Source organism: Coregonus lavaretus (genome assembly GCF_964263955.1).
Source record: "Coregonus lavaretus genome assembly, contig: HAP1_SCAFFOLD_4793, whole genome shotgun sequence".
NCBI classification, from domain to species: domain Eukaryota; kingdom Metazoa; phylum Chordata; class Actinopteri; order Salmoniformes; family Salmonidae; genus Coregonus; species Coregonus lavaretus.
Window position 1 is genome coordinate 26,196 of NW_028161631.1, and position 20,405 is coordinate 46,600.

General features: G+C 47.7%; 1 protein-coding gene across 1 annotated transcript; it reads left to right on the forward strand.

Annotated features, from left to right (window-relative positions):
* Positions 1 to 505: 505 nt before the first annotated feature.
* On the forward strand, positions 506 to 20,375 carry LOC311120306 (neuronal acetylcholine receptor subunit alpha-9-I; the record flags this gene model as incomplete). The annotated part of the gene is made up of 8 exons (XM_084194931.1): positions 506 to 551; positions 1,396 to 1,541; positions 2,786 to 2,940; positions 4,460 to 4,640; positions 12,450 to 12,666; positions 14,070 to 14,204; positions 19,293 to 19,408; positions 19,854 to 20,375. Coding segments are annotated over 8 exons (1,518 nt in total), but the record flags the coding sequence as incomplete, so codon positions are not given.
* Positions 20,376 to 20,405: the final 30 nt, after the last annotated feature.

Here is a 20,405-nt window from a genome sequence, read left to right on the forward strand (position 1 = left end):
GTGTCTTAGTGTGTGTGTTTCTTGGGGTGTGTGTATGGGCAGATATGTGTGTATGGGTAGATAGGTCTTCATGTATCTGGTTTCACCCTGTATCCTTGTGCTACCTGATATCCCCAGCTCGTGTGTGTGTGTGTGTGTGTGTGTGTGTGTGTGTGTGTGTGTGTGTGTGTGTGTGTGTGTGTGTGTGTGTGTGTGTGTGTGTGTGAGAGATATCCCCGGGTCCTGTTCCAGAGCTCACATATGGGGGACAGTGACACAATGGAACACAAAAATAACGACCAGCGGAGCGTCAAGACTCTAGAACGCAATATCTAAGTTCTAGATTGTTCTATCTAGAGTGTTCTATCTAGTGTTCTATCTAGAGTGTTCTGTGCAGAGTGTTCTGTGCAGTCTGTGGTTGGGCTGTGGATCGCAATGGGACTCAGTGGAAGAGGATTCTAACGAGGCTGTCTCTGTTATTTGTTAGTTGAATAATTGATCTGTTGGTTGGAGGCAGCAGGGCAACATGAAGACGGTGGCTCTACTGGCATGGGCCAGCTGTTGGATCAATGGTGAGAGGACCTCTATCATGTTGTTAATTAGTATTATGGATCAATGGTGAGAGGATCTCTATCATGTTGTTAATTAGGATTATGGATCAATGGTGAGAGGATCTCTATCATGTTGTTAATTAGGATTATGGATCAATGGTGAGAGGATCTCTATCATGTTGTTAATTAGTATTATGGATCAATGGTGAGAGGATCTCTATCATGTTGTTAATTAGTATTATGGATCAATGGTGGGAGGATCTCTATCATGTTGTTAATTAGTATTATGGATCAATGGTGAGAGGATCTCTATCGTGTTGTTAATTAGTATTATGGACCAATGGTGGGAGGACCTCTATCATGTTGTTAATTAGTATTATGGATCAATGGTGAGAGGATCTCTATCATGTTGTTAATTAGTATTATGGATCAATGGTGAGAGGACCTCTATCATGTTGTTAATTAGTATTATGGATCAATGGGGAGAGGATCTCTATCATGTTGTTAATTAGTATTATGGATCAATGGTGAGAGGACCTCTATCATGTTGTTAATTAGTATTATAGATCAATAATTCTCCCCACTCTTCTCCCCTCTCCCCCCTCCCCTCTCCCCTCTCCCCTCTCCCCCCCCTCCTCTCCCTCCCCCCCCTCTCCCTCTCCCCCTCCCCTCTCCCCCCCCCCTCCTCCTCCCCCCTCCTCTCCCTCTCCCCTCTCCCCCTCCCCCCCCCCCTCCCCTCCCCCCCTCCTCCTCCCCCCCCCCCTCCTCCTCCCCCCTCCTCTCCCTCTCCTCTCTCCCCCCCCTCCTCTCCCCCTCTCCCCCTCCCCCCTCCCCCCTCCCCCCTCTCCCCCCTCCTCCCCTCCAGTGTGTACCAGTGCCCAGGGTCGTTATGCCCAGAAGCTGCTTAATGACCTGATGGAGAGTTACTCTAGTGCTCTGAGACCAGTAGAGGACACAGACAAGACCCTGAACGTCACACTACAGATCACCCTGTCTCAGATCAAAGACATGGTGAGGACTCACTACAGATCACCCTGTCTCAGATCAAAGACATGGTGAGGACTCACTACAGATCACCCTGTCTCAGATCAAAGACATGGTGAGGACTCACTACAGATCACCCTGTCTCAGATCAAAGACATGGTGAGGACTCACTACAGATCACCCTGTCTCAGATCAAAGACATGGTGAGGACTCACTACAGATCACCCTGTCTCAGATCAAAGACATGGTGAGGACTCACTACAGATCACCCTGTCTCAGATCAAAGACATGGTGAGGACTCACTACAGATCACCCTGTCTCAGATCAAAGACATGGTGAGGACTCACTAGAGTAGAACACCAGCAGCCTGTTGTGTGTTTACTGCAGGGTTCTCCAACCCTGTTCCTGGTGTACTGCAAGGTTCTCCAACCCTGTTCCTGGTGTACTGCAAGGTTCTCCAACCCTGTTCCTGGTGTACTGCAGGGTTCTCCAACCCTGTTCCTGGTGTACTGCAAGGTTCTCCAACCCTGTTCCTGGTGTACTGCAGGGTTCTCCAAACCTGTTCCTGGTGTACTGCAAGGTTCTCCAACCCTGTTCCTGGTGTACTGCAAGGTTCTCCAACCCTGTTCCTGGTGTACTGCAGGGTTCTCCAACCCTGTTCCTGGTGTACTGCAAGGTTCTCCAACCCTGTTCCTGGTGTACTGCAGGGTTCTCCAACCCTGTTCCTGGTGTACTGCAGGGCTCTCCAACCCTGTTCCTGGTGTACTGCAGGGCTCTCCAACCCTGTTCCTGCTTGTTCGGCAGGGTTCTCCAACCCTGTTCCTGGTGTACTGCAGGGTTCTCCAACCCTGTTCCTGGTGTTCTGCAGGGCTCTCCAACCCTGTTCCTGGTGTACTGCAAGTTTCTCCAACCCTGTTCCTGGTGTAGTGCAGGGTTCTCCAACCCTGTTCCTGGTGTACTGCAGGGCTCTCCAACCCTGTTCCTGGTGTACTGCAGGGTTCTCCAACCCTATTCCTGGTGTACTCTGGTGTACTGCAGGGTTCTCCAACCCTGTTCCTGGTGTACTGCAGGGCTCTCCAACCCTGTTCCTGGTGTACTGCAGGGTTCTCCAACCCTGTTCCTGGTGCAGTGTCTTTTTAACGTCTCTAGAGAGCAGCAAGTGGCAGCAGTGGATTGTAATATAGATATAACATTGTTAGTTATATAACCAGGATGACAAGTTTCACCTGTCCTTATCTTACGTGTGTGTGTGTGTATGTGTGTGTGTGTAGGATGAGAGGAACCAGGTGTTGACTACCTACTTGTGGATCCGTCAGACATGGTTTGATGCGTACCTGAAGTGGGATAAAGAGGAATATGATGGTCTGGAGGTTATCCGTATCCCCAGTAACCTGGTTTGGAGACCTGACATAGTGCTTTATAACAAGTCAGTCTGGATCTCTCTCTCTCGCTCTCTCTGTCTCTGTCTCGCTCTCTCTGTCTCTGTCTCTCTCTCTCTCTCTCTGTCTCTGTCTCTCTCTGTCTCTCTCTCTCTGTCTCTCTGTCTCTCTCTCTGTCTCTGTCTCTCTCTCTCTCTCTGTCTCTGTCTCTGTCTCTCTCGCTCTCGCTCTCGCTCTCGCTCTCTCTCTCTCAAAGCTGTCATCAAGGCAAAGGGTGTCTATTTGAAGAATCTCAAATATAAAATATATTGTTTAACACTTTTATATTGTTTAACGCTGTTATATTTCATAGTTTTGATGTCTTTAAAAATAAAGAAATATCATTGAATGAATAGGTGTGTCCAAACTTTTGACTGGTACTGTACCTCTCTATGTGTCTCTATGTCTCTCTATGTGTCTCTATGTCTCTCTATGTCTCTCTATGTGTCTCTATGTACCTCTCTATGTCTCTCTATGTGTCTCTATGTGTCTCTATGTGTCTCTATGTCTCTCTATGTCTCTCTATGTCTCTCTATGTCTCTCTATGTCTCTATGTCTCTCTATGTCTCTCTATGTCTCTCTATGTACCTCTATGTCTCTCTATGTCTCTCTATGTCTCTCTATGTCTCTCTATGTCTCTATGTCTCTCTATGTACCTCTCTATGTCTCTCTATGTGTCTCTATGTCTCTCTATGTCTCTCTATGTCTCTCTATGTATCTCTCTATGTGTCTCTATGTACCTCTCCATGTCTCTCTATGTGTCTCTATGTACCTCTCTATGTGTCTCTATGTACCTCTCCATGTCTCTCTATGTCTCTCTATGTACCTCTCTATGTGTCTCTATGTGTCTCTATGTCTCTCTATGTCTCTCTATGTATCTCTATGTCTCTCTATGTACCTCTCTATGTGTCTCTATGTACCTCTCCATGTCTCTCTATGTCTCTCTATGTGTCTCTATGTACCTCTCTATGTGTCTCCGTGTGTGTGTGTATTTATACTGGGCGTGTGTCTCTGTGCATGTCTCTCTGTGTTTCTGTGTCTCTGTGTCTCTGTGTGTGTCTCTCTGTGTCTCTGTGCGTGTCTCTGTGTGTGTGTCTCTGTGTGTGTCTCTCTGTGTCTCTGTGTGTCTCTGCGTGTCTGTGCGTGTCTCTCTGTGTCTCTGTGTGTGTCTCTCTGTGTCTCTGTGTGTGTCTCTCTGTGTCTCTGTGTGTGTCTCTCTGTGTCTCTGTGCGTGTCTCTGTGTCTCTGTGTGTCTCTCTGTGTCTCTGTGTGTGTCTCTATATGTCTCTGTGTGTCTCTGCGTGTCTCTGTGCGTGTCTCTCTGTGTCTCTGTGCGTGTCTCTGCGTGTCTCTGTGTGTGTCTCTCTGTGTCTCTGTGTGTGTCTCTCTATGTCTCTGTGCGTGTCTCTGCGTGTCTCTGTGTGTGTCTCTCTGTGTCTCTGTGCGTGTCTCTCTGTGTCTCTGTGTGTGTCTCTCTGTGTCTCTGTGCGTGTCTCTCTGTGTCTCTGTGTGTGTCTCTGTGTGTAGGGCTGATGAGGAGGCATCTGGTCCAGCGGAGACCAACGTGGTGTTACGTTATAATGGAGAGATAACCTGGGACATGCCTGCCATCACTAAGAGCTCCTGTGTTGTGGACGTCTCCTACTTTCCCTTCGACTGGCAGTGGTGTAACCTCACCTTTGGGTCATGGACATACAACGGCAACCAGGTATGCACAGAGGTATACACACACACACACACACACACGCGCACGCACACACACGCACACGCACACACGCACACACACACACACACACGCACACGCACACGCACACACATAAAGATACATTTACACATGCATATACGCACTCTAAATATATATATACACACTACCTGTCAAAGGTTTTAGAACACCTACTCATTCAAGGGTTTTTCTTTATTTTTTACTATTTTCTACATTGTAGAATAATAGTGAAGACATCAAAACTATGAAATAACACATATGGAATCATGTAGTAACCAAAAAAAGTGTTAAACAAATCAAAATATATTTTATATTTAAGATTCTTCAAATAGCCACCCTTTGCCTTGATGACAGCTTTGCACACTCTTGGCATTCTCTCAACCAGCTTCACCTGGAATGCTTTTCCAACTTTCTTGAAGGAGTTCCCACATATGCTGAGCACTTGTTGGCTGCTTTTCCTTCACTCTGCGGTCCGACTCATCCCAAACCATCTCAATTGGGTTGAGCTCGGGGGATTGTGGAGGCCAGGTCACCTGATGCAACGCTCCATCACTCTCCTTCTTGGTAAAATAGGCCTTACACAGCCTGGAGGTGTGTTGGGTCATTGTCCTGTTGAAAAACAAATGATAGTCCCACTAAGCCCAAACCAGATGGGATGGCGTATCGCTGCAGAATGCTGTGGTAGCCATGCTGGTTAAGTGTCCCTTGAATTCTAAATAATCACAGACAGTGTCACCAGCAAAGCACCCCCACACCATAACACCTCTTCCTCCATGCTTTACGGTGGGAAATACACATGCGGAGATCATCCGTTCACCCACACCGCGTCTCACAAGGACACGGCGGTTGGAACCAAAAATCACCAATTTGGACTCAAGACCAAAGGACACATTTCCACCGGTCTAATGTCCATTGCTCGTGTTTCTTGGCCCAAGCAAGTCTCTTCTTCTTATTGGTGTCCTTTAGTAGTGGTTTCTTTGCAGCAATTCGACCATGAAGGCCTGATTCACACAGTCTCCTCTGAACAGTTGATGTTGAGATGTGTCTGTTACTTGAACTCTGTGAAGCATTTATTTGGGCTGCAATTTCTGAGGCTGGTAACTCTAATGAAATTATCCTCTGCAGCAGAGGTAACTCTGGGTCTTCCATTCCTGTGGTGGTCCTCATGAGAGCCAGTTTCATCATAGCGCTTGACGGTTTTTGCGACTGCACTTGAAGAAACATTCTTGAAATGTTCTGTATTGACTGACCTTCATGTCTTAAAGTAATGATGGACTGTCATTTCTCTTTGCTTATTTGAGCTGTTCTTGCCATAATATGGACTTGGTCTTTTACCAAATAGGGCTATCTTCTGTATATACCCCCTACCTTGTCACAACACAACTGATTGGCTCAAACGCATTAAGAAGGAAATAAATTCCACAAATTAACTTTTAACAAGGCATACCTGTTAATTGAAATGCATTCCAGGTGACTACCTCATGAAGCTTGTTGAGAGAATGCCAAGAGTGTGCAAAGCTGTCATCAAGGCAAAGGGTGGCTATTTGAAGAATCTTAAATATAAAATATATATTTTGATTTGTTTAACACTTTTGGTTACTACATGATTCCATATGTGTTATTTCAAAGTTTTGATGTCTTCACTATTATTCTACAATGTAGAAAATAAAGAAAAACCCTGGAATGAGTAGGTGTTCTAAAAGTTTTGACCGGTAGTGTGTGTATGTGTATATATATGTATATATGTATGTATGTATGTATGTGTATATATATGTACAGTGGGGAGAACAAGTATTTGATACACTGCCGATTTTGCAGGTTTTCCTACTTACAAAGCATGTAGAGGTCTGTAATTTTTTATCATAGGTACACTTCAACTGTGAGAGACGGAATCTAAAACAAAAATCCAGAAAATCACATTGTATGATTTTTAAGTAATTAATTTGCAATTTATTGCATGACATAAGTATTTGATCACCTACCAACCAGTAAGAATTCCGGCTCTCACAGACCTGTTAGTTTTTCTTTAAGAAGCCCTCCTGTTCTCCACTCATTACCTGTATTAACTGCACCTGTTTGAACTCGTTACCTGTATAAAAGACACCTGTCCACACACTCAATCAAACAGATTCCAACCTCTCCACAATGGCCAAGACCAGAGAGCTGTGTAAGGACATCAGGGATAAAATTGTAGACCTGCACAAGGCTGGGTTGGGCTACAGGACAATAGGCAAACAGCTTGGTGAGAAGTTCAAGATGACGGTGGGTCTTCCAGCATGACAACGACCCGAAACACACAGCCAGGGCAACTAAGGAGTGGCTCCGTAAGAAGCATCTCAAGGTCCTGGAGTGGCCTAGCCAGTCTCCAGACCTGAACCCAATAGAAAATCTTTGGAGGGAGCTGAAAGTCCGTATTGCCCAGCGACAGCCCCGAAACCTGAAGGATCTGGAGAAGGTCTGTATGGAGGAGTGGGCCAAAATCCCTGCTGCAGTGTGTGCAAACCTGGTCAAGACCTACAGGAAACGTATGATCTCTGTAATTGCAAACAAAGGTTTCTGTACCAAATATTATGTTCTGCTTTTCTGATGTATCAAATACTTATGTAATGCAAATTAATTACTTAAAAATCATACAATGTGATTTTCTGGATTTTTGTTTTAGATTCCATCTCTCACAGTTGAAGTGTACCTATGATAAAAATTACAGACCTCTACATGCTTTGTAAGTAGGAAAACCTGCAAAATCAGCAGTGTATCAAATACTTGTTCTCCCCACTGTATGTATGTATGTATGTATGTATGTATGTATGTATGTGTGTGTATATATATATATAGGTATACATGTATGGTATAATACACACATGTTGCTAAGTTTCTTAAAAACGGAAAGATTGCAGCTGGAACAGAAATTAGCAACACTGGAACAGACTTTAGCAACACTGGAACAGACTTTAGCAACACTGGAACAGACTTTAGCAACACTGGAACAGACTTTAGCAGCACTGGAACAGACTTTAGCAATGCTGGAACAGACTTTAGCAACACTGGAGCCAGACTTTAGCAATGCTGGAACAGACTTTAGCATCGCTGGAACAGACTTTAGCAACACTGGAGCAGACTTTAGCAACACTGGAACAGAAATTAGCAACACTGGAACAGACTTTAGCAACACTGGAACAGACTTTAGCAGCACTGGAACAGACTTTAGCAACACTGGAACAGACTTTAGCAGCACTGGAACAGACTTTAGCAGCACTGGAACAGACTTTAGCAACACTGGAACAGACTTTAGCAACACTGGAACAGACTTTAGCAACACTGGAACAGACTTTAGCAGCACTGGAACAGAAATTAGCAACACTGGAACAGAAATTAGCAACACTGGAACAGACTTTAGCAGCACTGGAACAGACTTTAGCAACACTGGAACAGACTTTAGCAGCACTGGAACAGACTTTAGCAACACTGGAACAGACTTTAGCAGCACTGGAACAGACTTTAGCAACACTGGAACAGACTTTAGCAACACTGGAACAGACTTTAGCAACACTGGAACAGACTTTAGCAGCACTGGAACAGACTTTAGCATCGCTGGAACAGACTTTAGCAGCACTGGAACAGACTTTAGCAACACTGGAGCAGACTTTAGCAGCACTGGAACAGACTTTAGCAGCACTGGAACAGACTTTAGCAGCACTGGAACAGACTTTAGCAGCACTGGAACAGACTTTAGCAGCACTGGAACAGACTTTAGCAGCACTGGAACAGACTTTAGCAACACTGGAACAGACTTTAGCAGCACTGGAACAGACTTTAGCAACACTGGAAAAGACTTTAGCAGCACTGGAACAGACTTTAGCATCGCTGGAACAGACTTTAGCATCGCTGGAACAGACTTTAGCAACACTGGAACAGACTTTAGCAACACTGGAACAGACTTTAGCAACACTGGAACAGACTTTAGCAACACTGGAACAGACTTTAGCAACACTGGAACAGACTTTAGCAACACTGGAACAGACTTTAGCAACACTGGAGCAGACTTTAGCAACACTGGAACAGACTTTAGCAACGCTGGAGCAGACTTTAGCAACGCTGGAGCAGAGCATGTGCAGACCAGCTGGCTGGAGTGTTTACGGACATATTCCCCACAGTGGAGGTGTCATAATATTCAATCTCTCCCTATCCCAGTCTGTTGTCCCCACATGCTTCAAGATGTTCACCATTGTTCCTGTACCCAAGAAAGCAAAGGTAACTGAACTGAATGACTATCGCCCCGTAGCACTCACTTCTGTCATCATGAAGTGCTTTGAGAGACTAGTCAAGGATCATATCACCTCTACCTTGCCTGTTACTCTAGACCCACTTCAATTTGCTTACCGCCCCAATAGATCCACAGACGATGCAATCGCCATCGCACTGCCCACTGCCCTATCCCATCTGGACAAGAGGAATACCTATGTAAGAATGCTGTTCATTGACTATAGCTCAGCATTCAACACCATAGTACCCTCCAAGCTCATCATTAAGCTCCAGGCCCTGGGTCTGAACCCCGCCCTGTGCAACTGGGTCCTGGACTTCCTGGCGGGCCGCCCCCAGGTGGTGAAGGTAGGAAACAACACCTCCACTTTGCTGATCCTCAACACAGGGGACCCTCAAGGGTGCGTGCTCAGTCCCCTGCTGTACTCCCTGTTCACCCATGACTGCGTGGCCATGCACGCCTCCAACTCAATCATCAAGTTTGCAGACGACACAACAATAGTAGGCCTGATTACCAACAATGACGAGACAGCCTACAGGGAGGAGGTGAGGGCCCTGGCGGAGTGGTGCCAGGAAAATAACCTCTCACTCAACATCAACAAAACAAAGGAGCTGATCGTGGACTTCAGGAAACGCAGAGGGAGCACGCCCCTATCCACATTGACGGGACCGCAGTGGAGAAGGTGGAAAGCTACAAGTTCCTTGGCGTACACATCACTGACAAACTGAAATGGTCCACCCACACAGACAGTGTGGTGAAGAAGGTGCAACAGAGCCTCTTCAACCTCAGGAGGCTGAAGAAACTTGGCTTGGCACCTAAAACCCTCACAAACCTTTACAGATGCACAATTGAGAGCATCCTGTCGGGCTGTATCACCACCTGGCACGGCAACTGCACCGCCTGCAACCGCAGGGCTCTCCAGAGGGTGGTGCGGTCTGCCCAACGCATTACCGGGGGCAAACTACCCGCCCTCCAGGACACCTACAGCACCCGATGTCACAGGAAGGCCAAAAAGATCATCAAGGACATCAACCACCCGAGCCACTGCCTGTTCACCCCGCTATCATCCAGAAGGCGAGGTCAGTACAGGTGCATCAAAGCTGGGACCGAGAGACTGAAAAACAGCTTCTATCTCAAGGCCATCAGACTGTTAAATAGCCATCACTAGCCGGCTACCACCCGGTTACTCAACCCTGCACCTTAGAGGCTGCTGCCCTATATACATAGACATGGAATCACTGGTCACTTTATTAAAGTGACTAGTGTTCCATTAATAATGTTTACATACTGCTTTACTCATCTCATATGTATATACTGTATTCTATTCTACTGTATTTTAGTCAATACCACTCCGACATTGCTCGTCCTAATATTTATATATTTCTTAATTCCCTTCTTTTACTTTTATATTTGTGTGTATTGTTGTGTATTGTTAGATATTACTGCACTGTTGGAGCTAGGAACACAAGCATTTAGCTACACCCACAATAACATCTGCTAAATATGATTTGATTTGATTTGAACAGACATTAGCTACGCTGTATGTGTGTATACTGTATGTGTGTGTGTGTGTGTGTACTGTGTGTGTGTGTATACTGTGTGTGTGTGTAAACTGTGTGTGTGTGTGTGTACTGTGTGTAAGTGTGTAAAATGTGAGTGTGTGTGTGTGTGTATACTGTATGTGTGTGTGTATACTGTGTGTAAGTGTGTGTACTGTGTGTGTGTGTGTGTGTGTAAACTGTGTGTGTGTGTGTGTGTGTATACAGTGTGTGTGTATACTGTGTGTGTGTGTGTGTGCGTGTGTATACTGTGTGTGTGTGTGTGTGTGTGTATACAGTGTGTGTGTGTGTGTGTGTGTGTGTGTGTGTAAACTGTGTGTGTGTGTGTGTACTGTGTGTAAGTGTGTAAAATGTGAGTGTGTGTGTGTGTGTGTGTATACTGTATGTGTGTGTGTATACTGTGTGTAAGTGTGTGTACTGTGTGTGTGTGTGTGTGTGTGTGTGTAAACTGTGTGTGTGTGTGTGTGTGTATACAGTGTGTGTGTATACTGTGTGTGTGTGTGTGTGTGTGTGTATACTGTGTGTGTGTGTGTGTGTGTGTATACAGTGTGTGTGTGTGTGTGTGTGTGTGTGTGTGTGTGTGTGTGTGTGTGTGTGTGTGTGTATACTGTATGTGTGTGTGTACTGTGTGTAAGTGTGTGTACCCTGTGTGTGTCTCCAGGTGGACATAGCCATGGGGGATGGACAGTGTGTGTACCCTGTGTGTGTCTCCAGGTGGACATAGCCATGGGGGATGGACAGTGTGTGTACCCTGTGTGTGTCTCCAGGTGGACATAGTCATGGGGGATGGACAGTGTGTGTACCCTGTGTGTGTCTCCAGGTGGACATAGCCATGGGGGATGGACAGTGTGTGTACCCTGTGTGTGTCTCCAGGTGGACATAGCCATGGGGGATGGACAGTGGTGTGTACCCTGTGTGTGTCTCCAGGTGGACATAGCCATGGGGGATGGACAGTGTGTGTACCCTGTGTGTGTCTCCAGGTGGACATAGCCATGGGGGATGGACAGTGTGTGTACCCTGTGTGTGTCTCCAGGTGGACATAGCCATGGGGGATGGACAGTGTGTGTACCCTGTGTGTGTCTCCAGGTGGACATAGCCATGGGGGATGGACAGTGTGTGTACCCTGTGTGTGTCTCCAGGTGGACATAGCCATGGGGGATGGACAGTGTGTGTACCCTGTGTGTGTCTCCAGGTGGACATAGCCATGGGGGATGGACAGTGTGTGTACCCTGTGTGTGTCTCCAGGTGGACATAGCCATGGGGGATGGACAGTGTGTGTACCCTGTGTGTGTCTCCAGGTGGACATAGCCATGGGGGATGGACAGTGTGTGTACCCTGTGTGTGTCTCCAGGTGGACATAGCCATGGGGGATGGACAGTGTGTGTACCCTGTGTGTGTCTCCAGGTGGACATAGCCATGGGGGATGGACAGTGTGTGTACCCTGTGTGTGTCTCCAGGTGGACATAGCCATGGGGGATGGACAGTGTGTGTACCCTGTGTGTGTCTCCAGGTGGACATAGCCATGGGGGATGGACAGTGTGTGTACCCTGTGTGTGTCTCCAGGTGGACATAGCCATGGGGGATGGACAGTGTGTGTACCCTGTGTGTGTCTCCAGGTGGACATAGCCATGGGGGATGGACAGTGTGTGTACCCTGTGTGTGTCTCCAGGTGGACATAGCCATGGGGGATGGACAGTGTGTGTACCCTGTGTGTGTCTCCAGGTGGACATAGCCATGGGGGATGGACAGTGTGTGTACCCTGTGTGTGTCTCCAGGTGGACATAGCCATGGGGGATGGACAGTGTGTGTACCCTGTGTGTGTCTCCAGGTGGACATAGCCATGGGGGATGGACAGTGTGTGTCTCCAGGTGGACATAGCCATGGGGGATGGACAGTGTGTGTACCCTGTGTGTGTCTCCAGGTGGACATAGCCATGGGGGATGGACAGTGTGTGTACCCTGTGTGTGTCTCCAGGTGGACATAGCCATGGGCATGGACAGTGGGGACCTGTCAGACTTTGTGGAGAACGTGGAGTGGGAGTGCCACGGAATGCCGGCGGTACGGAACGTCATCATGTACGGCTGCTGCTCGGACCCCTATCCTGACATCACCTACACCCTCCATCTGAAGAGACGATCTCTCTTCTACATCTTCAACCTGCTACTGCCCTGCTTCCTCATCTCCTTCCTAGGTACTATTATTATTGTTGTTATTATCATTGTTGTTTATTAATATTATTATTATTGTTGTTGTTATTATTACAATTATTGTTTATTATTGTTATTATTATTATTATTATTGTTATTATTATTATTGTTATTATTATTCGTAGTAATATAGTTATTATAGTATTATTATTGTTATTATTATTATTATTGTTATTATCATAATTGCTATTGTTGCTATTATTGCTAATGTTATTATAGTTATTATTATTGTTATTATTATTATTGTTGTTATGGTTTCTTATTGTTCTTATTGTTCTTATTGTTATATTATTAGTGTTAGTATTATTAATATTGTTAGTAGTGGTAGTAGTTATAGTGGTAGTAGTAGTTGTATTGGTATTAGTAGTTGTATTGGTATTAGTAGCAGTAGTAGTAGTAGTAGTTGTAGTAGTAGTAGTAGTAGTAGTAGCAGTCGTTGTTTTGGTATGTATTGGTGGTAGTAATAGCATTAGTAGCAGTCACTTACTGTGGCCACTAGATGGCGAGATATACATTAAAAGCCATGCTACTAAATCGACAGAAACTCCATTTGTAGAAGACAGTGCTCTGATCATTAGCAAATTGCTTGACTACTATAATATGGTGCTAATGCAGGCTTTGAGGTGATAGACCCCTCTATCCATCTCTATGGTACATTCATGGGGCTAAAGCAGGCGATAACCCCCTCTATCCATCTCTATGGTACATTCATGGGGCTAAAGCAGGCTTTGAGGTGATAGACCCCTCTATCCATCTCTATGGTACATTCATTGTGCTAAAGCAGGCTTTGAGGTGATAGACCCCTCTATCCATCTCTATGGTACATTCATGGTGCTAAAGCAGGCTTTGAGGTGATAGACCCCTCTATCCATCTCTATGGTACATTCATGGTGCTAAAGCAGGCTTTGGGGCGATAGACCCCTCTATCTATCTCTATGTTACATTCATTGTGCTAAAGCAGGCTTTGAGGCGATAGACCCCTCTATCCATCTCTATGGTACATTCATGGTGCTAAAGCAGGCTTTGGGGCGATAACCCCCTCTATCCATCTCTATGGTACATTCATGGTGCTAAAGCAGGCTTTGGGGCGATAGACCCCTCTATCCATCTCTATGGTACATTCATTGTGCTAAAGCAGGCTTTGGGGCGATAACCCCCTCTATCCATCTCTATGGTACATTCATGGTGCTAAAGCAGGCTTTGAGGTGATAGACCCCTCTATCCATCTCTATGGTACATTCATGTATACAGCTGAGAGGAGCTGCACGATTCTGTGGTGACTGCTGTCTGTACTGTTCTAGCCCCGCTGGGTTTGTGGTTTATTGTATTGTTTGTTTATTGTTGTTGTTTGTGTTATTTATTGCTGCTGTTTATTTTGTTGTTCCAGCCCCCCTGGGTTTCTACCTGCCCGCTGACTCAGGAGAGAAGGTTTCTCTGGGGGTGACGGTTCTACTGGCCCTCACTGTCTTCCAACTGATGGTGGCAGAGAGCATGCCTCCCTCAGAGAGTGTTCCCTATATAGGTGATAGTATGATGCCTCCCTCAGAGAGTGTTCCCTATATAGGTGATGCCTCCCTCAGAGAGTGTTCCCTATATAGGTGATGCCTCCCTCAGAGAGTGTTCCCTGTATATAGGTGATGTCTCCCTCAGAGAGTGTTCCCTATATAGGTGATGCCTCCCTCAGAGAGTGTTCCCTATATAGGTGATGCCTCCCTCAGAGAGTGTTCCCTATATAGGTGATGCCTCCCTCAGAGAGTGTTCCCTATATAGGTGATGCCTCCCTCAGAGAGTGTTCCCTGTATATAGGTGATGCCTCCCTCAGAGAGTGTTCCCTATATAGGTGATGCCTCCCTCAGAGAGTGTTCCCTATATAGGTGATGCCTCCCTCAGAGAGTGTTCCCTATATAGGTGATGCCTCCTATGAGAGTGTTCCCTATATAGGTGATGCTTCCCTCAAAGAGTGTTCCCTATATAGGTGATGCCTCCCTCAGAGAGTGTTCCCTATATAGGTGATGCCTCCCTCAGAGAGTGTTCCCTATATAGGTGATGCCTCCCTCAGAGAGTGTTCCCTATATAGGTGATGCCTCCCTCAGAGAGTGTTCCCTATATAGGTGATAGTGTGATGCCTCCCTCAGAGAGTGTTCCCTATATAGGTGATGCCTCCCTCAGAGAGTGTTCCCTATATAGGTGATGCCTCCCTCAGAGAGTGTTCCCTATATAGGTGATGCCTCCCTCAGAGAGTGTTCCCTATATAGGTGATGTCTCCCTCAGAGAGTGTTCCCTATATAGGTGATGCCTCCCTCAGAGAGTGTTCCCTTTATAGGTGATAGTGTGATGCCTCCCTCAGAGAGTGTTCCCTATATAGGTGATGCCTCCCTCAGAGAGTGTTCCCTATATAGGTGATAGTGTGATGCCTCCCTCAGAGAGTGTTCCCTATATAGGTGATGTCTCCCTCAGAGAGTGTTCCCTATATAGGTGATGTCTCCCTCAGAGTGTTCCCTATATAGGTGATGCCTCCCTCAGAGAGTGTTCCCTATATAGGTGATGCCTCCTATGAGAGTGTTCCCTATATAGGTGATGCTTCCCTCAAAGAGTGTTCCCTATTTAGGTGATGCCTCCCTCAGAGAGTGTTCCCTATATAGGTGATGCCTCCCTCAGAGAGTGTTCCCTATATATAGGTGATGCCTCCCTCAGAGAGTGTTCCCTATATAGGTGATAGTGTGATGCCTCCCTCAGAGAGTGTTCCCTATATAGGTGATGCCTCCCTCAGAGTGTGTTCCCTATATAGGTGATGCCTCCCTCAGAGAGTGTTCCCTATATAGGTGATGTCTCCCTCAGAGAGTGTTCCCTATATAGGTGATGCCTCCCTCAGAGAGTGTTCCCTATATAGGTGATGCCTCCCTCAGAGAGTGTTCCCTATATAGGTGATGCCTACCTCAGAGAGTGTTCCCTATATATAGGTGATGCCTCCCTCAGAGAGTGTTCCCTATATAGGTGATGTCTCCCTCAGAGAGTGTTCCCTATATAGGTGAGAGGTGTGTGTCTGTGTGTGACAGTATGCATATCGCAGGCGTCCGATGGCACCTTAATTGGGGAGGACGGCTCATAGTAATGTCTGGAACGCTATTAAAGCAATGGTAAGAACACATGGACGTTTCCATGTCAAATCAAATCAAACCGTTTGAACGTTTCAACATCTTGAAGAACGATCTGGCCTTAATGGCCATGTACTGTTATAATCTCCACCCGGTACAGCCAGTAGAGGACTGGCCACCCCTCAGAGCCTGGTTCCTCTCTACCCAGTACAGCCAGTAGAGGACTGGCCACCCCTCAGAGCCTGGTTCCTCTGGTCTACCCAGTACAGCCAGTAGAGGACTGGCCACCCCTCAGAGCCTGGTTCCTCTCTACCCAGTACAGCCAGTAGAGGACTGGCCACCCCTCAGAGCCTGGTTCCCCTCTACCCAGTACAGCCACTAGAGGACTGGCCACCCCTCAGAGCCTGGTTCCTCTCTACCCAGTACAGCCAGAAGAGAACTGGTCACCCCTCAGAGCCTGGTTCCTCTGGTCTACCCAGTACAGCCACTAGAGGACTGGCCACCCCTCAGAGCCTGGTTCCTCTCTAACCCAGTACAGCCAGAAGAAGACTGGCCACCCCTCAGAGCCTGGTTCATCTCTACCCAGTACAGCCACTAGAGGACTGGCCACCCCTCAGAGCCTGGTTCCTCTCTAACCCAGTACAGCCAGAAGAGGACTGGCCACCCCTCAGAGCCTGGTTCCTCTCCACCCAGTACAGCCAGTAGAGGACTGGCCACCCCTCAGAGCCTGGTTCCTCTCTACCCAGTACAGCCAGAAGAGGACTGGCCACCCCTCAGAGCCTGGTTCCTCTCTACCCAGTACAGCCAGTAGAGGACTGGCCACCCCTCAGAGCCTGGTTCCTCTCTACCCAGTACAGCCAGTAGAGGACTGGCCACCCCTCAGAGCCTGGTTCCTCTGGTCTACCCAGTACAGCCAGTAGAGGACTGGCCACCCCTCAGAGCCTGGTTCCTCTGGTCTACCCAGTACAGCCAGTAGAGGACTGGCCACCCCTCAGAGCCTGGTTCCCCTCTACCCAGTACAGCCACTAGAGGACTGGCCACCCCTCAGAGCCTGGTTCCTCTCTACCCAGTACAGCCAGTAGAGGACTGGCCACCCCTCAGAGCCTGGTTCCTCTGGTCTACCCAGTACAGCCACTAGAGGACTGGCCACCCCTCAGAGCCTGGTTCCTCTCTAACCCAGTACAGCCAGAAGAAGACTGGCCACCCCTCAGAGCCTGGTTCCTCTCTACCCAGTACAGCCAGAAGAGGACTGGCCACCCCTCAGAGCCTGGTTCCTCTCTACCCAGTACAGCCAGTAGAGGACTGGCCACCCCTCAGAGCCTGGTTCCTCTCTACCCAGTACAGCCAGAAGAGGACTGGCCACCCCTCAGAGCCTGGTTCCCCTCTACCCAGTACAGCCAGAAGAGGACTGGCCACCCCTCAGAGCCTGGTTCCTCTCTACCCAGTACAGCCAGTAGAGGACTGGCCACCCCTCAGAGCCTGGTTCCTCTCTACCCAGTACAGCCAGAAGAAGACTGGCCACCCATCAGAGCCTGGTTCCTCTCTAGGTTTCTTCCTAGGTTCCTGCCTTTCTAGGGAGTTTTTCCTAGCCACCGTGCTTCTATATCTGCATTGTTTGCTGTTTGGGGTCTTAGGCTGGGTTTCTGTATAGCACTTTGTGACATCTGCTGATGTAAAAAGGGCTTTATAAATCCATTTGATTTGATTTGGTTTCCATGTGGTTGATGCCGTTCCATTGATCCATTCCAGCCCTTATTATGAGCCGTCCTCCCCTCACCAGCCTCCTGTGGTTCATACAGTGCATTCGGAAAGTATTCAGACCCCTTCACCTCGCTTACAGCCTTATTCTAAAATGGCTAAAATCATTTTCCCCCCTCATCAATCTATGCATAATACCCATAATGACAAAGCGAAAACAGGTTTTTCGAAATGTATAAAAAACGGAAATACCTTATTTACATAAGTATTCAAACTCTTTGCTATGAGACTCGAAATTGAGCTCAGGTGCATCCTGTTTCCATTGATCATCCTTGAGATGTTTCTACAACTTGATTGGAGTCCACCTGTGGTAAATTCAATTGATTGGACATGATTTGGAAAGGCACACACCTGTCTATATAAGGTCCCACAGTTGACAGTGCATGTCAGAGCAAAAACCAAGCCATGAGGTTGAAGGAATTGTCTGTAGAGCTCAGAGACAGGATTGTGTCGAGGCACAGATCTGGGGAAGGGTACCAAAACATTTCTGCAGCATTGAAGGTCTCCAAGAACACAGTGGCCTCCATCATGCTTAAATGGAAGAAGTTTGGAACCACCAAGACTTTTCCTAGAGCTGGCCGCCTGGCCAAACTGAGCAATCGGGGGAGAAGGGCCTTGGTCAGGGAGGTGACCAAGTACCCGATGGTCACTGACAGAGCTTGAGAGTTCCTCTATGGAGATGGGAGAACCTTCCAGAAGGACAACCATCTCTGCAGCACTCCACCAATCAGGCCTTTATGGTAGAGTGGCCAGATGGAAGCCAATCCTCAGTAAAAGGCATATGACAGCTCACATGGTGTTTGCCAAAAGGCACCTGAAGGACTCTCAGACCATGAGAAACAAGATTCTCTGGTCTGATGAAACGAAGATTGAACACTTTGGCCTGAATGCCAAGCGTCACGTCTGGAGGAAACCTGGCACCATCCCTACGGTGAAGCATGGTGGTGGCAGCATCATGCTGTGGGGATGTTTTTCAGCGGCAGGGACTGGGAGACTAGTCAGGATCGAGGGAAAGATGAACGGAGCAAAGTACAGAGAGATCCTTGATGAAAACCTGCTCCAGAGCACTCAGGACCTCAGACTGGGGCGAAGGTTCACCTTCCAACAGGACAACGACCCTAAGCATACAGCCAAGACAACGCAGGAGTGGCTTCGGGACAAGTCTCTGAATGTCCTTGAGTGGCCCAGCCAGAGCCCAGACTTGAACCCGATCTAACGTCTCTGGAGAGACCTGAAAATAGCTGTGGAGCGACGCTCCCCATCCAACCTGACAGAGCTTGAGAGGATCTGCAGAGAAGAATGGGAGAAACTCCCCAAATACAGGTGTGCCAAGCTTGTTGCGTCATACCCAAGAAGACTCTAGGCTGTAATCGCTGCCAAAGGTGCTTCAACAAAGTACTGAGTAAAGGGTCTGAATACTTATGTAAACGTGATATTTCCGTTTGTTATTTAATTTTATACATTTCTAAAAACCTGTTTTTGCTTTGTCATTATGGGGTATTGTGTGTAGATTGATGAGGGGGGAAAAAAACAATTGAATCAATTTTAGAATAAGGCTGTACCGTAATAAAATGTCTGAATCCTTTCTGAATGAAATGTGCATGTAGCACCTCCTCTCCTCTACATGCTCCTACATGGTGTGGGAGGGGGAGTGGGTTTCCCTGTGTGACAGTATTCAGAAGCCCGTTCCCGCTACATATACTAACCACATCGTGTGGTGTGTGTGTGTGTGTGTGTGTGTGGTGTGTGTGTTCCAGGGAAGTACTACATAGCGACGATGACGATGATCACGGCCTCTACATCTCTGACCATCTTCATCATGAACATCCATTTCTGTGGTGCAGAGGCCAAACCTGTTCCTCACTGGGCCAAGGTAGACTAAGCCTGTTCCTCACTGGGCCAAGGTAGGCCAAGCCTGTTCCTCACTGGGCCAAGGTAGACTAAGCCTGTTCCTCACTGGGCCAAGGTAGGCCAAGCCTGTTCCTCACTGGGCCAAGGTAGTCCAAGCCTGTTCCTCACTGGGCCAAGGTAGGCCAAACCTGTTCCTCACTGGGCCAAGGTAGACTAAGCCTGTTCTCTACTGAGCCAAGGTAGGCCAAGCCTGTTCCCTACTGGGCCAAGGTAGTCCAAGCCTGTTCCTCACTGGGCCAAGGTAGTCCAAGCCTGTTCCTCACTGGGCCAAGGTAGTCCAAGCCTGTTCCTCACTGGGCCAAGGTAGTCCAAGCCTGTTCCTCACTGGGCCAAGGTAGTCCAAGCCTGTTCCTCACTCGGCCAAAGTCTGGAGCTCTGTGTCACTGTGTGTGTATGTGTGTTCCCAGGTGCTCATCATTGACTACATGTCTAAGATCCTGTTTGTGTACGAGGTGGGGGAGAACTGCACCACACCAGAGAGTGAGAGAACACCTCTCTACAGCGAGGAACCAATGTCGGGCAACTCCGCCCTGGCACGGAACCATTACCATGACGACCTCTACCATGACAGCTGTTGCCAAGACGACTACCATCACCTCAATCCGTACCAGTATGGAAATGGGCACCTCCAAAACCAAATCCACCACAGCACCCATCAAAATCACCTCGACAACCATCGCTACGCCAATGGCGGTCACCACGACAATCATTACAGCAACCATAGTAACCAGAACCACCACAGCAACCCGAGCCAGACCTCCAAGGGGGAAGAGGGCGAGGAGAAGAGGGAGTCCAAGAGACGGTACCACCACATCGGGAGAGAGGAGCTGGACTATCAGGCCCCCCCTCCAGGGAACCTCCAGAACGGTGGGCTGAAGGAACCGCTGCCTTACCCCAAGGAGAAGCACCTCAGCCCAGCCTTGGCCCCGGCCTGCGCCTGCTCCTGCTCCTACCCACAG